The sequence below is a fragment of the Oenanthe melanoleuca genome, chromosome 2 (assembly GCF_029582105.1).
Source record: "Oenanthe melanoleuca isolate GR-GAL-2019-014 chromosome 2, OMel1.0, whole genome shotgun sequence".
Classification (NCBI taxonomy): domain Eukaryota; kingdom Metazoa; phylum Chordata; class Aves; order Passeriformes; family Muscicapidae; genus Oenanthe; species Oenanthe melanoleuca.
The window spans coordinates 72,536,767-72,551,379 of NC_079335.1; the positions used below are offsets into that span (position 1 = coordinate 72,536,767).

The 14,613-nt window shown below is 40.5% G+C and overlaps 1 protein-coding gene across 2 annotated transcripts in view; it reads left to right on the forward strand.

The window, feature by feature from the left end:
* The window catches only part of TRIO (trio Rho guanine nucleotide exchange factor), a 244,848-nt gene that overhangs the window by 200,221 nt on the left and 30,014 nt on the right, over positions 1–14,613 (forward strand). For both annotated transcript variants that reach the window (XM_056483314.1, XM_056483315.1), the window contains exons 35-36: positions 9,542–9,834; positions 11,335–11,505. In XM_056483314.1, the coding sequence (XP_056339289.1) occupies positions 9,542–9,834; positions 11,335–11,505 (464 nt within the window). The remainder of the gene's footprint in view (positions 1–9,541; positions 9,835–11,334; positions 11,506–14,613) is intronic.

Consider the following 14,613-nt stretch of genomic DNA (forward strand, 5'->3'; position numbering starts at 1 on the left):
TTAAAGTGCTTATTGACTCATCATACATTCTGTTAGTTTTGCTAGACAATTTTTGGAGGTTTTCTCATGTGTTGGAATTTTTTAAGGCATTTGAGAGAGAATAAAATGCATCTGCTTTCATTTTCTCGAGATCACGCATTTGTAAATATGACAGAGGTTATACTTGCTCCAATTTTATCAAACTTCTAGACAACAGGAAAAAATACTTTTGGCTCAGCATTTATGCAAATTTTGTGTGGAATTAGTTTTTGCCTTCGTAATTGTGGGACTTGTTAATGTTGATTACATAAAGTAGTGGCAGCTAATTTTCTCCCTATCTGTGTGTACATTTTCAATTTCAGCAGAATTGTGTCTTGCTATTTCCTTTGGAGATCAGACTTGCTGAAACTTGCTTTTGCAATATCTTAGCAGTATACAACCTTTTTCTTGATGTAGTGGGGGCTGTTTTAAAATCTGCATAGGATAGATTCCTTCCATTGGTATGCCCTGCATTGCTGAGCTTTTGCACAGGGAAGCATGGCATGTGTTGCTTTAAATAACATCTGAGATCATGATTCTTCCTCATGCAGTTTCTGCAGACTTGCTTCTCTCCCTCCCTTCCTCCACGGCTTTCTCTGCTTTCAGCAGAGCTAAGGGCTTGCTGAATGCATCCCTTTTCCACCCCCTTTTGGTTGGCTGTTCTGTTATCTGTATTGATATAGACATTTTTGTTTCATGTCTGTTCATAGTCTTTCTCTTCTGGACTGATGCACAAAGCATATCAGATGAGATGCTGCGCTGCTTCAGAGCTGTATTTCTAGGACTGGAGTTTATTTTTATCTATTTCTGAGCGAAAATCTACTTTACAGCAAAAATTAGAGTAGCAGATGATAAAACCCCTACAGCTCAGTAACAGATGAGCAGAATTAATTGTGCAGTTGCTCCAATTAAAATCGGATCTGCTCTTCACGAATCTTGTCAGGAGTGGTTCCCATTCGTAGTGTGACATGCAGCTCTCTGCATCCTTGCTGCTGGCATCCCTTGGAATGGCTTGGGAGGCGGGTTGCACGTGGCAAGCACGAGGCCAATGCATTGTCATCAGTCAGCTGAACTCTACCTAGTGTCTTAAGCACCAGTGCTGCCTGTGAGGCCCAGGACCAAAGTTTCTGCTTCCTTCTTTTCCATTCTTTGCCTCAGATGTCATTTCTCTGCAGTGGGTGGCTGCTTGGCTTTGTCAAAGGCAGGGAGGGCTGTGCCATGGAGCGGCTGGAAGGGAGCGAGTGCTGCCAGCTCCTGCTGCTTCAGGAGCTGTCTTGTGCCCTCCACAGCTTCCTGTGCTGGGATCTTCAGCTCTCCAGCAGCAGTGCTGGGCAGCAGGCAAGAGCAGCTGTACACAGCTCCTCTCAGCTCAGGGAACTGAGGAGGCAGCAGCCCTGGGCTGGAACAGTCATTCCTGCTGCATCCCTTCTTCTGGAGGGAGGAGTGCTGAACCGTGCCTTCATCGATCTTCTCCTTTGGTCGTGCTGTTATATTTGGATATAGACCTGACACTAGGCATCTAGCTCAAATAGCATATACAGACTGTTTAAAATACTTGGGTCTCTGTAGAAAAATTCAAAAATGCCTGTGCTTGGAAAAAGAGTAGTGTAGTAGAATCTTTGTGAAACTTTGATAAATTCGATCTCACAACCTACTGTAGCAAAATAGGGAAAATACATTGGAACTGTGGGGAAACCTGCTTGTTAATATAGAAAAGCAGTCCTCTAGTTTTCTTTCACTATTTACTCTGAAGAACTTTCTCAACTATTTAATGAAAGAAGGGTGTCACCTTAATTTTCTTACATTACATGGTATGTCAGCCCCTATGAGGGAGTTGATAGTATGTAACTTAAATCTGTCACTGAAAACCTTGCCTATTGTAGGTCTGCAGAGCAAATAATCTTCTGTGCTCCTTCACACTGATGTAAAATGATGTCCTGCAAGGGGAGGCACAGGTGAAGTGCAGGAGATAAGTAACTGGATGATGGCTCCAGTTGGCATGAGGGAACTTGCTGGAGGTTGTGCACAAAAAGGAGAAACCTTTGCCTGAAAATGAGGACGTGTTTCTGTTCATTAGCTCTTACATAAAAGCCTGCAAGTGCCTGTGCAGTTAGTGGTTAGGGGAAATGCACCCTCCCTTCCATTGGGAGACAATCATACTAAAATAATCAGGCTGCTTGCTTTGATCTGTTAAGAGGATGGGCTCAGTACACTGACATAGAGTGAGAACTTGACTGAGAAACAGTGCTAAATTGCATAAATCTGTCCTTGGTGAGTCCTGCCAGGCACATGGACATAGTTGTCTTTAAATCTGAACAAACAGGTGGCCAAAAGAATACAGTTGAAATCCAGACATTGCATATTAAAATATAAGCTGCATAGAGGGAAGCTGAGATTTAATCTATTAAAAGCTTGTGGCTTTCACAAACTGTGAAACTAAATTTCAGCAGTTGAGGTCTGAATACTTCCTACTTGTGACACTAAATGTATTTCTCTCCAGAAACAGGAGAGAATAACAACTTATTGCAAAGAATGAAATGCCCCACAAAGACCACTCTCCCTTTCTGTAATGCTGCCTTGTGCTTGTAGCAGTATACAAGATCTACATTTGAGGTTTTACTTCCCTGTAGTCTGAATTCCAGGGAGCACAAACAGAACTACTTCTGTTAAACTGAGAATGTTTTTTTTCTGGCATACTATCATGCCTTCTTCATGCTTAAAAACCCCAAAAACCAACATCACAAGTATGGATGCAAAGTTGTCCAGCAGTCCTAAGAGGAGGCTTTTTTCCCTTCTGAATTTTGATGGTGTTTAGCTCACAGATAGCAGCTGTATTTGCAGCTCTCTCTGTGTACACTCTCTAATGCCTGTGAAACTAGTTAAAAGCTTAAATGCAAAACCTTGGAAAACCTTGGTTTACGAAAACTTGTTCTTAAATTTATGGGGTAGGAAAGGCAGGAGAAGATACTAAGAAAAAAATAATGATAATAATAAGTGTGTTAAACCTTTCAGGCACATGCCACTAATTTTTTAATTCAAATGAACAGTCTATTCTTTTTGCTCTTACTCATAGGTTTTCTTCATTCCTTTCTCTAGTGCAGGTGCAGATATGTCTGTTGAATGACTTTTCTCAATATTAGAAAGACCTTTGGAAGTCATTAAGATGACAGTCTTAGGGGCGGGGTTGGTGATTTTTTTAATTGCTTGTTGGGCAGTTTAGCATCTCATGAAGGGAAGCTGAAGACAATCTAGCCTCAAGCTTAGAATTCCAGTCTATCTGATGTTAAGGTAATCAGCTTTTGATGATGTGGGAGACATAATTACTGCATACATGTAAATCTAAGTGCTCTGGACCAGTGCCTGTATCATTCCAAATTAATATAGATAGTTTATTAATCAGGGAAGATGTGCTAAGGAGTTGAACTCTTCGTCTATTCACATACTGAAAAGATTAATAACTGGTATTTCGGCATAGTGCATAACTTGAAATAAATTACAAGAAAGGTTTGCTGACCAGAGATGAAGGCTCTGTTTGTTCCACTCCAGACACAAATAGGATTGAGGGATTTTTTCCATGTATTGAGTACTAGCTTTCTGCATTTTCTGATTTTTTAAACCTTTTTTTTTTTTTTTTTAAGAAACTAGTCTTATGCAAGTTGTATCATTCTACCTTACAAGTGGTATTTGTGCATTGCCCCATTTGCAAGCCTGATAATGCTTAAGCTGCATTGTCTTTAAATGGTAACTGCTGTTATGAGGCCTTTTTAAAAGTTGAAACACGTCTAATGCCTTTTGGTGTACATTCCAGTACTGATTTGCAAAAAATAGGCAGCAAGGATGTTTTTAAGAGGATACCCAGCAGGAGAGAAATAAAATTCCTGACACATACAAAATTATCTGAATGGTCTTGTATATGGCAGACTGGTAACCTCTTACATCAAAATTAGTTCCCAGGCAGAAACTGCACATGTGTCCATGACTAAAATAATCCTTGCACTCCTTTTTTTTTTTTTTTTTTTTTCACACCCTCTTCATCTAATAACAAGTGATGACTGTGTATGCAGGAACTTCTATGAACTTTTGTTATTAGATGCTTGTCAACTTCATCTTGCATATTAAACCTTCAAGTGCATCACTGTAGATTTGTGCTCACTGTGTTTTGTACCAACAAACAGCCCGTTTCCCCAAACACTCATAATGTATCTGCAGCAAATCTTATTCATCAGCTGATTGATTTCTCTTGATGAGTTCTCTGGGCGTTGGTTGGTTGGTTGGTTGGTTGGTTGGTTGGTTGGTTGAGTTCTTGTTCCTTGAAGTCCATGATGGATGGCAGATCTGAAGTGGCAGAATGACATGCCAGTCAGGGTTACTAAGTTTGCTTTGCTCCATTTTTCAGTCTTTGCCCCATTGCTGTTTCACAATCCAGAGACAGTGAAATGTTCTTATTTTTGATTTTGGAGCATTTTGTGTTTAGAGGTGCAGAGCATCATGATTTAGTTTGATTCCCTAGGTAAGGATGTCAGAGGTTCTGTAGCCCCTTGCAGTAAAACTCAAAAAACAGCAATATGGAAATAGTTAATATGAAGCAGAGTCTTTCAAGTCATCAACTAGCTTAACATGGCTGATTTATTTTTTAGGGAAAAAAGCAGTTTATTAATCACAGATGTGCATGTTTCTAGTGTTAAGAAAGCTGGGACTAGAATGAGAATTCCCATTTCCCTTCCCATTTCAGAAATCTGCCTATTTGTTGGAGGTAACTTTATCTTCTAGTTTGAGGGGGTCAGAACCCATGCTGCCTGCCCTTTAGCTTCAAAAATATATTTATGGACTCTGAGTGAACCCTCTGACCTCACTACCAGAGCAACATATGTGGTTTTTACTTTCAGGGAAATGGCAGTTAAATGTCTTCTTTTCTTATTGTGGCTATGAATTATAAAGCAAAGCCCATCCGTTAGGTTTTTTAAAGTACTTTATTGCATTGCAAAACTTTTCTCTACTTGAACAAGTAATGGTTTTATTAAATTAGATGGTTTCTTGTTGGATTGGTGTTGCTTTGTGTGACTGCTCTATGTGTGTTGGGTTTTTCTTCTCTCCAAGATGTCCATCTGTTTCATTTATCTTTTTCTAAAAGGGAGTCTGATTCTCACTAGAAAGCTTACTGTACTTGAAACACATTTGGGGTTAGCATACCCCAAATTTCTTCCATCTGTTTTGGCTTTAAAATCCCATGTTGTTCTCAGTTCAATTTCGAATATTCTTTTTTTCCTCTTAGTGTGTGTTAGTAATAAAATATTCTTGAGCAACACTAGAAAAACGATTTTCTGTGTAGTCATAAAGGAATCAAAGCCGATTTAGTGTAAACAATCCCAAGCATGGTAATCAATCAAACCAAGTCTGTGTCCCTAATTGTATAGATAGAAGCTGTATGTAGTGATGGGACAGGGAGAAATGAGACACTCCCATGGGGCTCTTCTTGCAGTGAAGGTGAAAGGTCTTTCTCTGCTCTTGAAAATGCTTGGATTGGATATTGATATTCCCTAATGCTTCGGTCTGGCAATGCTTCTACATAAATGCATGAACACGGGCACCCAGATTTTGTACATGACTGTGCTTTAGTATTGTTACTGGGGACCTGAGGAAACAGATGGGAGTAAGTAAGTGGAAAAATCTGGATTCCTGTTGGCTGGGATGGGGTGGGAAAATAGATGGTAAAGGGTCTCACAGGGGAAACACTGGAATGGAATATTTCTAGTGAGTGTTAACTCAGCTATGAGGTTTTAGAGATGTTTTCTGCAAATTTAAGGAGGGGCAAAAAGTCAGATCTGATCTCTGAAATGGGTTGGTATTCTTTTCAGGTTAACACTGATGATTTTAAATCTCTATTTTTTATGCCCTATTTAATAAAATTTGATCTTTAGGCTGATGCTTTTATAGCAATTAAGTATTTTTATTTATTTTAAAAAGAGGTATTATCAATGCATACAAGTGTGTTAAGGATGGGTTTCAGGAAGTGGGGCCAGGCTCTTTTCGGTATCCAGTGACAGGACAGAGGGTACAAACTGAAGGTACTGGGCACAAACTGAAACATAAGAAGGTCCATCTAAATGTGAGGAAGAGCTGCTTTACTGTGAGGCTGGCAGCGCCCTGCAACACTCTACCCTGTAAGTTTGTGAAGTCTCTTTCTCAGAAGATCCTTAAAACCTGCCTGAATGCAGCCCTGTATACCCTGCAGTGGGCATGGTCTAGCTGATCTCCAAAGGTCCCCAGTCTTTGTGATTTTCCTTCTCTCTGAGTGATTTCAGGCTTTAAAGAACAAAGTGGAACAGTGCTATCATTTCGGTGTGCTACTTAGATGATGTCCATTTTGTGATTCCCTGAAGCCCTAATAATACTTCAGTAAGGATTTCATATTAAGTCATGCAGAAGAGAAGATAAGAAGCAGTTACATGCTGCATGCCAAATGAAACTAATGTTGTGTGGGAGGATATGGCTGAAGTATGTGCTGCAGAACATGTCTGGCTTACATTGTTTTGTCTCTTAGATCCTCTCTACTTGAGCAGAGTGTACGTATTTCTCTGTGCTCTTTTCCCTCCTCCTGCCTGCAAACTCTTGGCTGACTTGGGTTAAGAGTTAGGAGTGGTACAATAGAAATACAGTCAGACAAAAATACTTGCTTTCCACAGTTTCAGGGCCTCTGTCCTGTACTGCTTGATTTTACAAGAAATTCAGTAGTTGCTAAGTGTAGCTTGCCAAAAGGATGTGTGAAAACCTGAGGAGATGGAACACACTTTATAAAAAGAAGGGGTTTATTAGCTGTAGGCATGTTACATGCTTAGAAATAGGCATGTTTATGTAGAAGTCAGTTGTATGCAATCAGTTACTGCACCACCATGCTGCCTTTTTGTTAGATAGGAGTAGTTGCAAAGGAAAGAAATGCAACAGATATAAAAATATAAAACAGTACACGGTGAACTTCTGTGAAGGCTTACTTTTTCCTCTTATGTAAACGAGCAAATGTTCTCTATTTTATTTGTGTGGAAGGAACCTTGTATGAACTGTTATTGAGAGGAAAACTATATACAAATGAAAGAAAAATTTGGCTGAGTAGTTATAACATCTTCAGGCTTGGGAGTTTCAGAAACAAGGCGTTTTGTTTGTGCTTTAAGAAACTTCCTTAAAAGAACACCACCGCTGTTTTCTCATCTTCTGTAGTCTGCTAGCAGAGTAGCAGAAGGTTATTTATTAAAATACCTATCAGCTGATGTTTGCTGTGATTTCCAAAACAAGGCATCTGATAATAATTAAATGCACGATACAGTGAAGGTAAAGATAAGTTTGGTGAAAGAGCAGTCAATCTAAATTCTTACAGAGGTTTAATAGGAGATTGTTTGGATTCCTGTGGAGAGTTTGCAGATGGTTGCAAGTTTTGTTTGGAATTTCTTTAATAAGCAGGTTAGTGTTTTTTTGATCAAGTAAAAAATCTATCATGATGTGGATGCTGATGGCTAGTAAGCTTGCTTTTCTTGCATATGTGCTGAGAGCCCTTAAGCAGTAATCCCAGTGCCTTGAGAGATACTCAGATTGCAAGTTTAAAGCCGTTGTTATAGATAATTAATTTCTTCCTTATGCTTTCCACTTCAGCAAGAAAATAATGTAGGAGTTCTTAGCGTTGCTCTCCCAAGATTTGGAGACAAAGACAGCCAGTGTTGCTCTGCATCTGCTTTTTTGCTAATACCTATTTCTTAAAGCCTTGAAGCCAGGTTATTGGCACCCTGTGAACTCACCTGTATGCACAACAGCTACAGCTGTTGCTGAAAAATAATTCTGCAGATGTGACTTGGTGTAAAGAGTTAGCAGCTAGCTTGTTAGACTGAAAGCATGCTTTTTAAAGTTTGCCTATCTTCAGCTTTGTGGAAACATGATGAAAGTGGTGGTTAGCAGCAATTATGATGTGTGTGTTCATAAAGTATAAGCTGCAAATGTTCTTGGCACCAGAGCTGGTGTATCTTAATGGTGACATGCCATGGGTTTTATTGGAACAGAGAAACATTTTCATAAACAGCATGATAGATCACATTTTGGATTCCAGGGAAAGGGTAACCTTTGTGAAACAGCTTGAACATGAAGAAAAAATAAAAAGTCCTAACTTTTTATATCCACATTTTACGTCTCTTTCTCCATCAACATTCCAAACCATCGTTTACACTTAGTGCTCTGTGGAAACGGAACAGCCTCTCATGTTTGTGTGTGGATCCAAGCATTTGGATGCTTATGATGAAGTGTATTCCTACATCACCATATTATTCCGCAAAATTCAAACCATCTCTGGTCAGACTGGCAATACACCTCTTTGGGAAAAGCTGCCAGAAGAGGTGACCTGAACATCTGTGACAAGCTTCAAGAAGAAGCACAAGCACTGCATTTAACTCCCAGCAGTAGAAACATTCAACAAAACATTATTTATGTCATCCTTATGTAAACTGTCTCCAAAAGTGCATACACGGGGGAAAAAAAACCTCATATTTAACAACCTAGGATAGTCCTGCTAATACACTAGTGGTAGACAGTGTTTTTAAGAGTGGTGGTACCAGAATCTTTCCAGGCCCCCACTTCACACAACCCCCCTCCCAAAAAAAAAAAGGCAAAAAAAGTGTATTTTTAGAAAAAGAGAATTGCTGGGGGAAACAGCATTGTGCTGCATGGGGAAAAAAAGAAATCTAGTCTCACAATAGCTAACCACTGGGTGTTCGTCATAAGCATACAGTCCTGGTCAAGTGACAGGAACCTTGGTGGGAAAGTGTTTTTGACCTCATGCACATTTAATTATGGCTTGAAAAAAGTGTATCCTTTGTTTCTTTACAGAATTTCAAGAGTGTCATGCTGAGAACTACTGCTGATCCTGAGATTTCAGCAAATGGGCTTTTAAACATTGCTCTGTGCCTTTTTAAAAAACAAACAAAACAAAGCCAAAACTCAGAGAAAATTTAAGCAAAAGACAGACATTTAATTGTCTTCTGGTTTCTTCTTCCCTCTATCCCAAGGGTAGAGGAAATATAGAAATAACAAAAGTAATTGGAGCATTTGTAATTAAATTGGTGTTTGAAAAATGATTTGCTTATCTCACTGAGGCAATTATTGTTACCCTTCATGTCTTTGCTCAAAGCAATAAACATCAAAAGATAAAACAAGCATATGCTTCCATAAAGTTACATGACATATGGAAAGTATAATTCACTATCAAATAAGTATCAGCAGTGGGAAGTAGGAATTATAGTTGAGGCAGGAGTGACTTAATGAAGCTTGACTGTTCTGAACACATCAATGGTGCTTATGCATGGACGGCCACGTGCAGCATTGAACACTGATATTGCGCTGTCATTATAGGCCAGGTTACCTCAAAAAAACATTTCACTGATTTGTCCACAAATTCAGTTCCATATGCATTATTACATGCATCAATTGGCCTTGTTTCTCACTTGCCAGTGCTTCAGCTTTAGAGTGGTCCTCCTGCTCTTTTTTGCAGACTCCCTGTCGGTCTCCAGCAATGACGCCAGTCCTCCCGCTTCCGTCACGTCGCTTCAGCCGCACATGATCGGAGCTCAGAGCTCCCCGGGCCCCAAGCGCCCTGGCAACACCCTGAGGAAGTGGCTCACCAGCCCCGTGAGGCGCCTCAGCAGCGGCAAAGCTGACGGGCACGTCAAGAAGCTGGCCCACAAGCATAAGAAAAGCAGGGAGGTCCGCAAGAGCGCTGATGCCGGCTCTCAGAAGGACTCCGACGACAGCGCAGCCACCCCACAAGACGAGACTGTTGAAGAGGTGAGTGCTCAAGGCAGCTTCCCCAGACTTGTGAGTATATTTTCCAAGGCATTAAATGCTGCCAGGTGAAGGTCTCCTCACCTGAGTGTCCAGCAGGGAGCAAAGCGTTACGTGCCCTGTGCTCATCCTGTGCTCTGCGTCAGTCCTGCGCCAGGCACAGTCTGTGCCCTTGAGAGTGTTAGTGAAGCACCTGTAATTTAAAAAGAGAAATGGGAGAATAAAAACTTGTCCTTTGGCTTTACTCGAAAGTGGCTTTATGAGTAAAGGTGCATCAAGGCCTGGGAATAATCAGATCATTTTTTATTTCCTTTGCTTTTCTTGTCAATGGATCAGGGAAAGTATAGGGAGAGCTGCTTAACTGCTTTAAGCTCTGATTGCACCTTGCATAAGAGTCAGAGCACAGAAAAATTACCAGCTCTTCAATGCAAGCCAGTTACCAGTAGTTAAATAATATGCATAGTTTTCATTGGAGAGAAGGAAATTGTGAACTGTTCCAAATTTTAACAGCAGGGACAATTACTGAAGGCTTCCCTTCTTCTCACAAACATGTGACTTTCCTTCAAAGTCTCATGTATGAAAAAAGCTGGCCTCCGATAGGTGCAGACAAGAGCCAAATTCTCTGTTACTAACCTATGGTTAATGCTGAAATGAATGTCATATTGCTGCTTCCAAGGGCACAGCTGGGTACATGTTATCCCCTTTTATTAGATTGACTCTGACTATTGGTTTTGGTACTTACCATACAGAAAAGTGATCTCAGTTGGCCAATTTTTTATTTACTGTTGCTTTTTTTTAAGTCCTCCCAACATATTTTTCTACACACTTGGAGCACTAGTGAAGTTCCACATTAAGTGTAGGGAAAGGAAAGACCAAAGACTTGGCAGCATGATGAATTGAGAGATGTTGGTTAGGAATGAATACTGGCCTCTGACCTTGAATGTCAGGCTATAGAAAGAGACCCTCTTGTGCTGCAGTTGTAACATCATTTTGGCAGTATCTGTTATCCTGCAGTTCTCTGAGTGAAGGGAAAGATTTAAAGTCAGGAAAAAAACAATAACCATCTATGCTGTTTTCTGTAAAGGTAGATAAATTATCCTGTGAGATCAGTACATTGAACTTTGGGTACTTGAAATCAGAGTTCCTTGTGGGGTACAGAAAGGATAATTGATTAAATACTTCATGTTGTAATAGGGTTTTTTATGTCCTCTAGAAGCCTTGCTGTGATACAGAGCAAGATACATATTTCAGAGATACAGATTTCTCTTTACAGAACTGAACTTGGAAAGCAAGCATGGCTTTGATAACACTCTTCTGTAGTAAATTTCAGCTGAATTGTATTTTTCTTAGTATTTGAATTCTTTTGCTTTTACCAGACATTGAAAACTGTCTTTGGCATCTTGACTTGTTCTGAAACTACAGAATAGACTTAAAACGAGCATGTGATAACAAGCATCATGCTGTTGAGATAACAGAGCTTGAACACTTTGGTGTTATTTGCAGAGAGGTCGGAACGAGGGGCTGAGCAGTGGCACTCTGTCCAAGTCATCCTCTTCAGGCATGCAGAGCTGCGGAGAGGAGGAGGGTGAGGAGGGAGCAGATGCTGTGCCACTGCCTCCTCCCATGGCAATTCAGCAACACAGCCTTCTCCAGCCCGACTCGCAGGATGACAAGGTAGGAGCAGGGCTGAGGGAGGCTTCAATGATGAGAGAACCTCTCTTTGCACAGATTTTTCTTCTGTTTTCAAAGGTCTTGAAAATGTACATAGTACAGCTTCATGGTAGACAGAAGTAGTCATTTTTGCCCTCTAGACAACTTTAAAAGCGTGTTCTCTGAAAAGAGCATGAATTGAATCCTTCTCTATTTTAGAAGTACAAGTGTAGAGGTTTTTCTGATAGCACTTTGTGTGCTCACAGGATGATTTACATCATTTTGGGTGATGCCTATTTAGTGATTAGAGTCTAATTGTTTTATAATCATACCTTTTGTTATTCTTGCTTTTTGTGGAGTGTTTTTTTGGGGGGTGGGGGGAGGAAAGGGGGGGATGCCTAAGAGAAAGGAATTACCAAATACGGGTAATAATTGTCATGGTTTAATTCCAGCCAGCATCTAAGCACCACACAGTGTTCCACTCTGCCTGTGAGAATCAGAAGGGAAAGAGTGAAAAAACTCTTGTGTTGAAATAAAGACAGTTTAATAGGTAAAGCACAAGCCATGCACACAAGCAAGGCAAAACAAGGAGTTCATTCACCACTTCCTATAGGCAGGCAGGTGTTCAGCCATCCCCAGGAGAGCTGGGCTCCATCACGTGTAGCAATGACTTGGGAACATATATGCCATTGTTCCAAATGTCCCCCCGCCCCCAGCTTTATATGCTGAGGATGATGCCATAAGGTCTGGAATATCCCTGTGGTCAGTTGGGGTCAGCTGTCCTGACTGAGTCCCCTCCCAGCTCTTTGTGCCCCTCCATTCTTGTCACTGGTGGAGTGGGGTGAGAAACAAAAAAGGCCTTGGTGCTGTGTGAGCTCTGCTCAGAAATAGCTAAAACACCCCTGAATTATCAACACTGCTTCCAGCACAAATCCAAAACATGGCCCCATACCAGCTACTGTGAAGACATTTTACTCTGTCCCAGCCAAAACCAGCACATAATCCATCTGTTTTTTACAAATTAAGGCACATTAAAATTGAAGGTAAAAATTTTGCACTGGTAGTAACAGTGGATGTAGGTAGTATCTACATGAAGAAAATCTTACTTGTGTATGATCTGTTTTTTTAATGTTACGATGTTGATGCATTGAGAGAGTTCATTTCAGTTTTGAAATTGGATCAGACATTTAAGGGGCAAGTATCAAGTCTGGAAATAGAGGGTTTAAAATGGAAATAATCTGGACTTGTGCAGCAGAAATGCACATTATTGCTTTCTTGCCATTTTGCTCCTTAAAATTTTTAACCTTTGTAATCTACAGCACTGAATATTGTCAGTGGATTTTGTGATTGCTTGCTCTCTGTTCTCAGTGGTGCAGATGTTATTCATAACTTTAGTGGATCTTATTTATTTTATATTTTTTTTTTTCTTTTATAAACACTGTGTTTCGGTGGGAATCTCACTCATCCCTGAAGCTGTCATTTGTAGGATCAAAATGGCTGGTTCTTATACTCTGTGTGTATTCAATTCCTACATGTTTTGTGAATTGACAAAGTGTAACATATGAGTTGAAGAGTTAATATATTGGGAAATACCCCTGAAACAAAACAAGCAAAAATAGGCCAGCCATCAGAGCTGAGAGAATGTTTATTTGCTAGAACAGTCTCAGATTTATAAATAAGATTAAAATAATGTTGGTGAAAATATGTTTAAGCTCTTACTAATGAGCTGCTGTATTTGCATGTTCCTTCAGTGACAGAAAACAATTGATATACAAATATTATAAAAAGTTCTCCACAGAAAATTAATTTCATACATACATAGCAAGAACACTTAAGTGAAGGGATATGCTTGTAAGCTGGTGTCTGCTTACTTGTGTATTTCTGGTGCAAAGTCAGACCTGTACCACAGTAGAGAAAGACTCTTTAAGTAGCTTTCCATCTCCAGTAAATTTTATTTTCACTGCTGTTGTGATTTAAACCCAGCCAGCCACCAAGTACCACCCAGCTGCTTGCTTATTCCCACATCGGTGGGATCAGGGAGAGAATGGGTCAAGTAGAAGATAGAAAATATGTGGATTGAGATTAAGCAAAAGCCATGCACACAAGCAAAGCAAAATAAGGAATTAATTCACTGCTTCCCATGGATGGACAGGTGTTCAGCTATCTCCAGGAGAGCTGGGCCTCCCATCAATTTTAACAGTGACTTGGGAAGACAAATGCCATCACTCCAAATGTCCTTCCCCTTCCTCCTCCTTCCCTCCACTTTTTACACTGAGCATGATGTCACATAGTCTGGAACATGCCTTTAGTCAATTAGAGTCACCTGTCCCAGCTGTGTCTCCTCCCAGCCTTCCAAGCACCTCCAACTTCATCTCCAGCTGGGCAGTACAAAAAAGCAGAAAATACCTTGGCTCTGTACATCTCTACATTAACAACACTTTTTTTAGCACAAATCCAAAATGCTCCCCATACCAGCCACTGTGAAGAAAATTAACTCTACCCCAGCCAAAACCAGGACAACTTTTTAAAAGGTTGCACCCACTTCAGTAAAAACATGTTAGGACAGTTTTTAAAGTAGCTGCAACTACATTTAGACAAGACTTCAGAGAAGTTAAAACTTGGTAAAGTTAATAGTATACCATAACTTTTCAAAGCATGAAAATAGTGATTCTTCTGCAATGTGTTGTTATGCAATGTTTATCCCTCATGGTGGGAGGCAAAAGATCCCCTCATGGGGCATCCTGGGAGGTTGTGTGTGCCTCCCTGAAGTCCATTCACCACCAACTTCTAGCAGCTAAAATGAATGCTTTATTGGAGCACAAAAGTGAGAAGCCAGAGCAAAGTTTTACCCAGGAGAAGGTAGTTGGCTCTATTGATAGAGTTACTGATTAATAAACGGCTTGCAAACAAGTTCCCAGTTGTCTGTGTTCTGGGTGGAGTCCTTCACATTCCTGCCCTGCTGGGTGGTTTCTTGGGATGCAGGATCCCAAGGAATGTCTCCTCCTTTCTCTGACCTCAGAGACTTGGCATTCATCTCTGCCTCCCTGCAAGCATTTCTTCCTCTCCAGAGCTCCTGCTCAGTGCTGGAAACTCCCTGTTTGCTGGGTTTCTCCTTCTCTTCCCAGCCTGCTG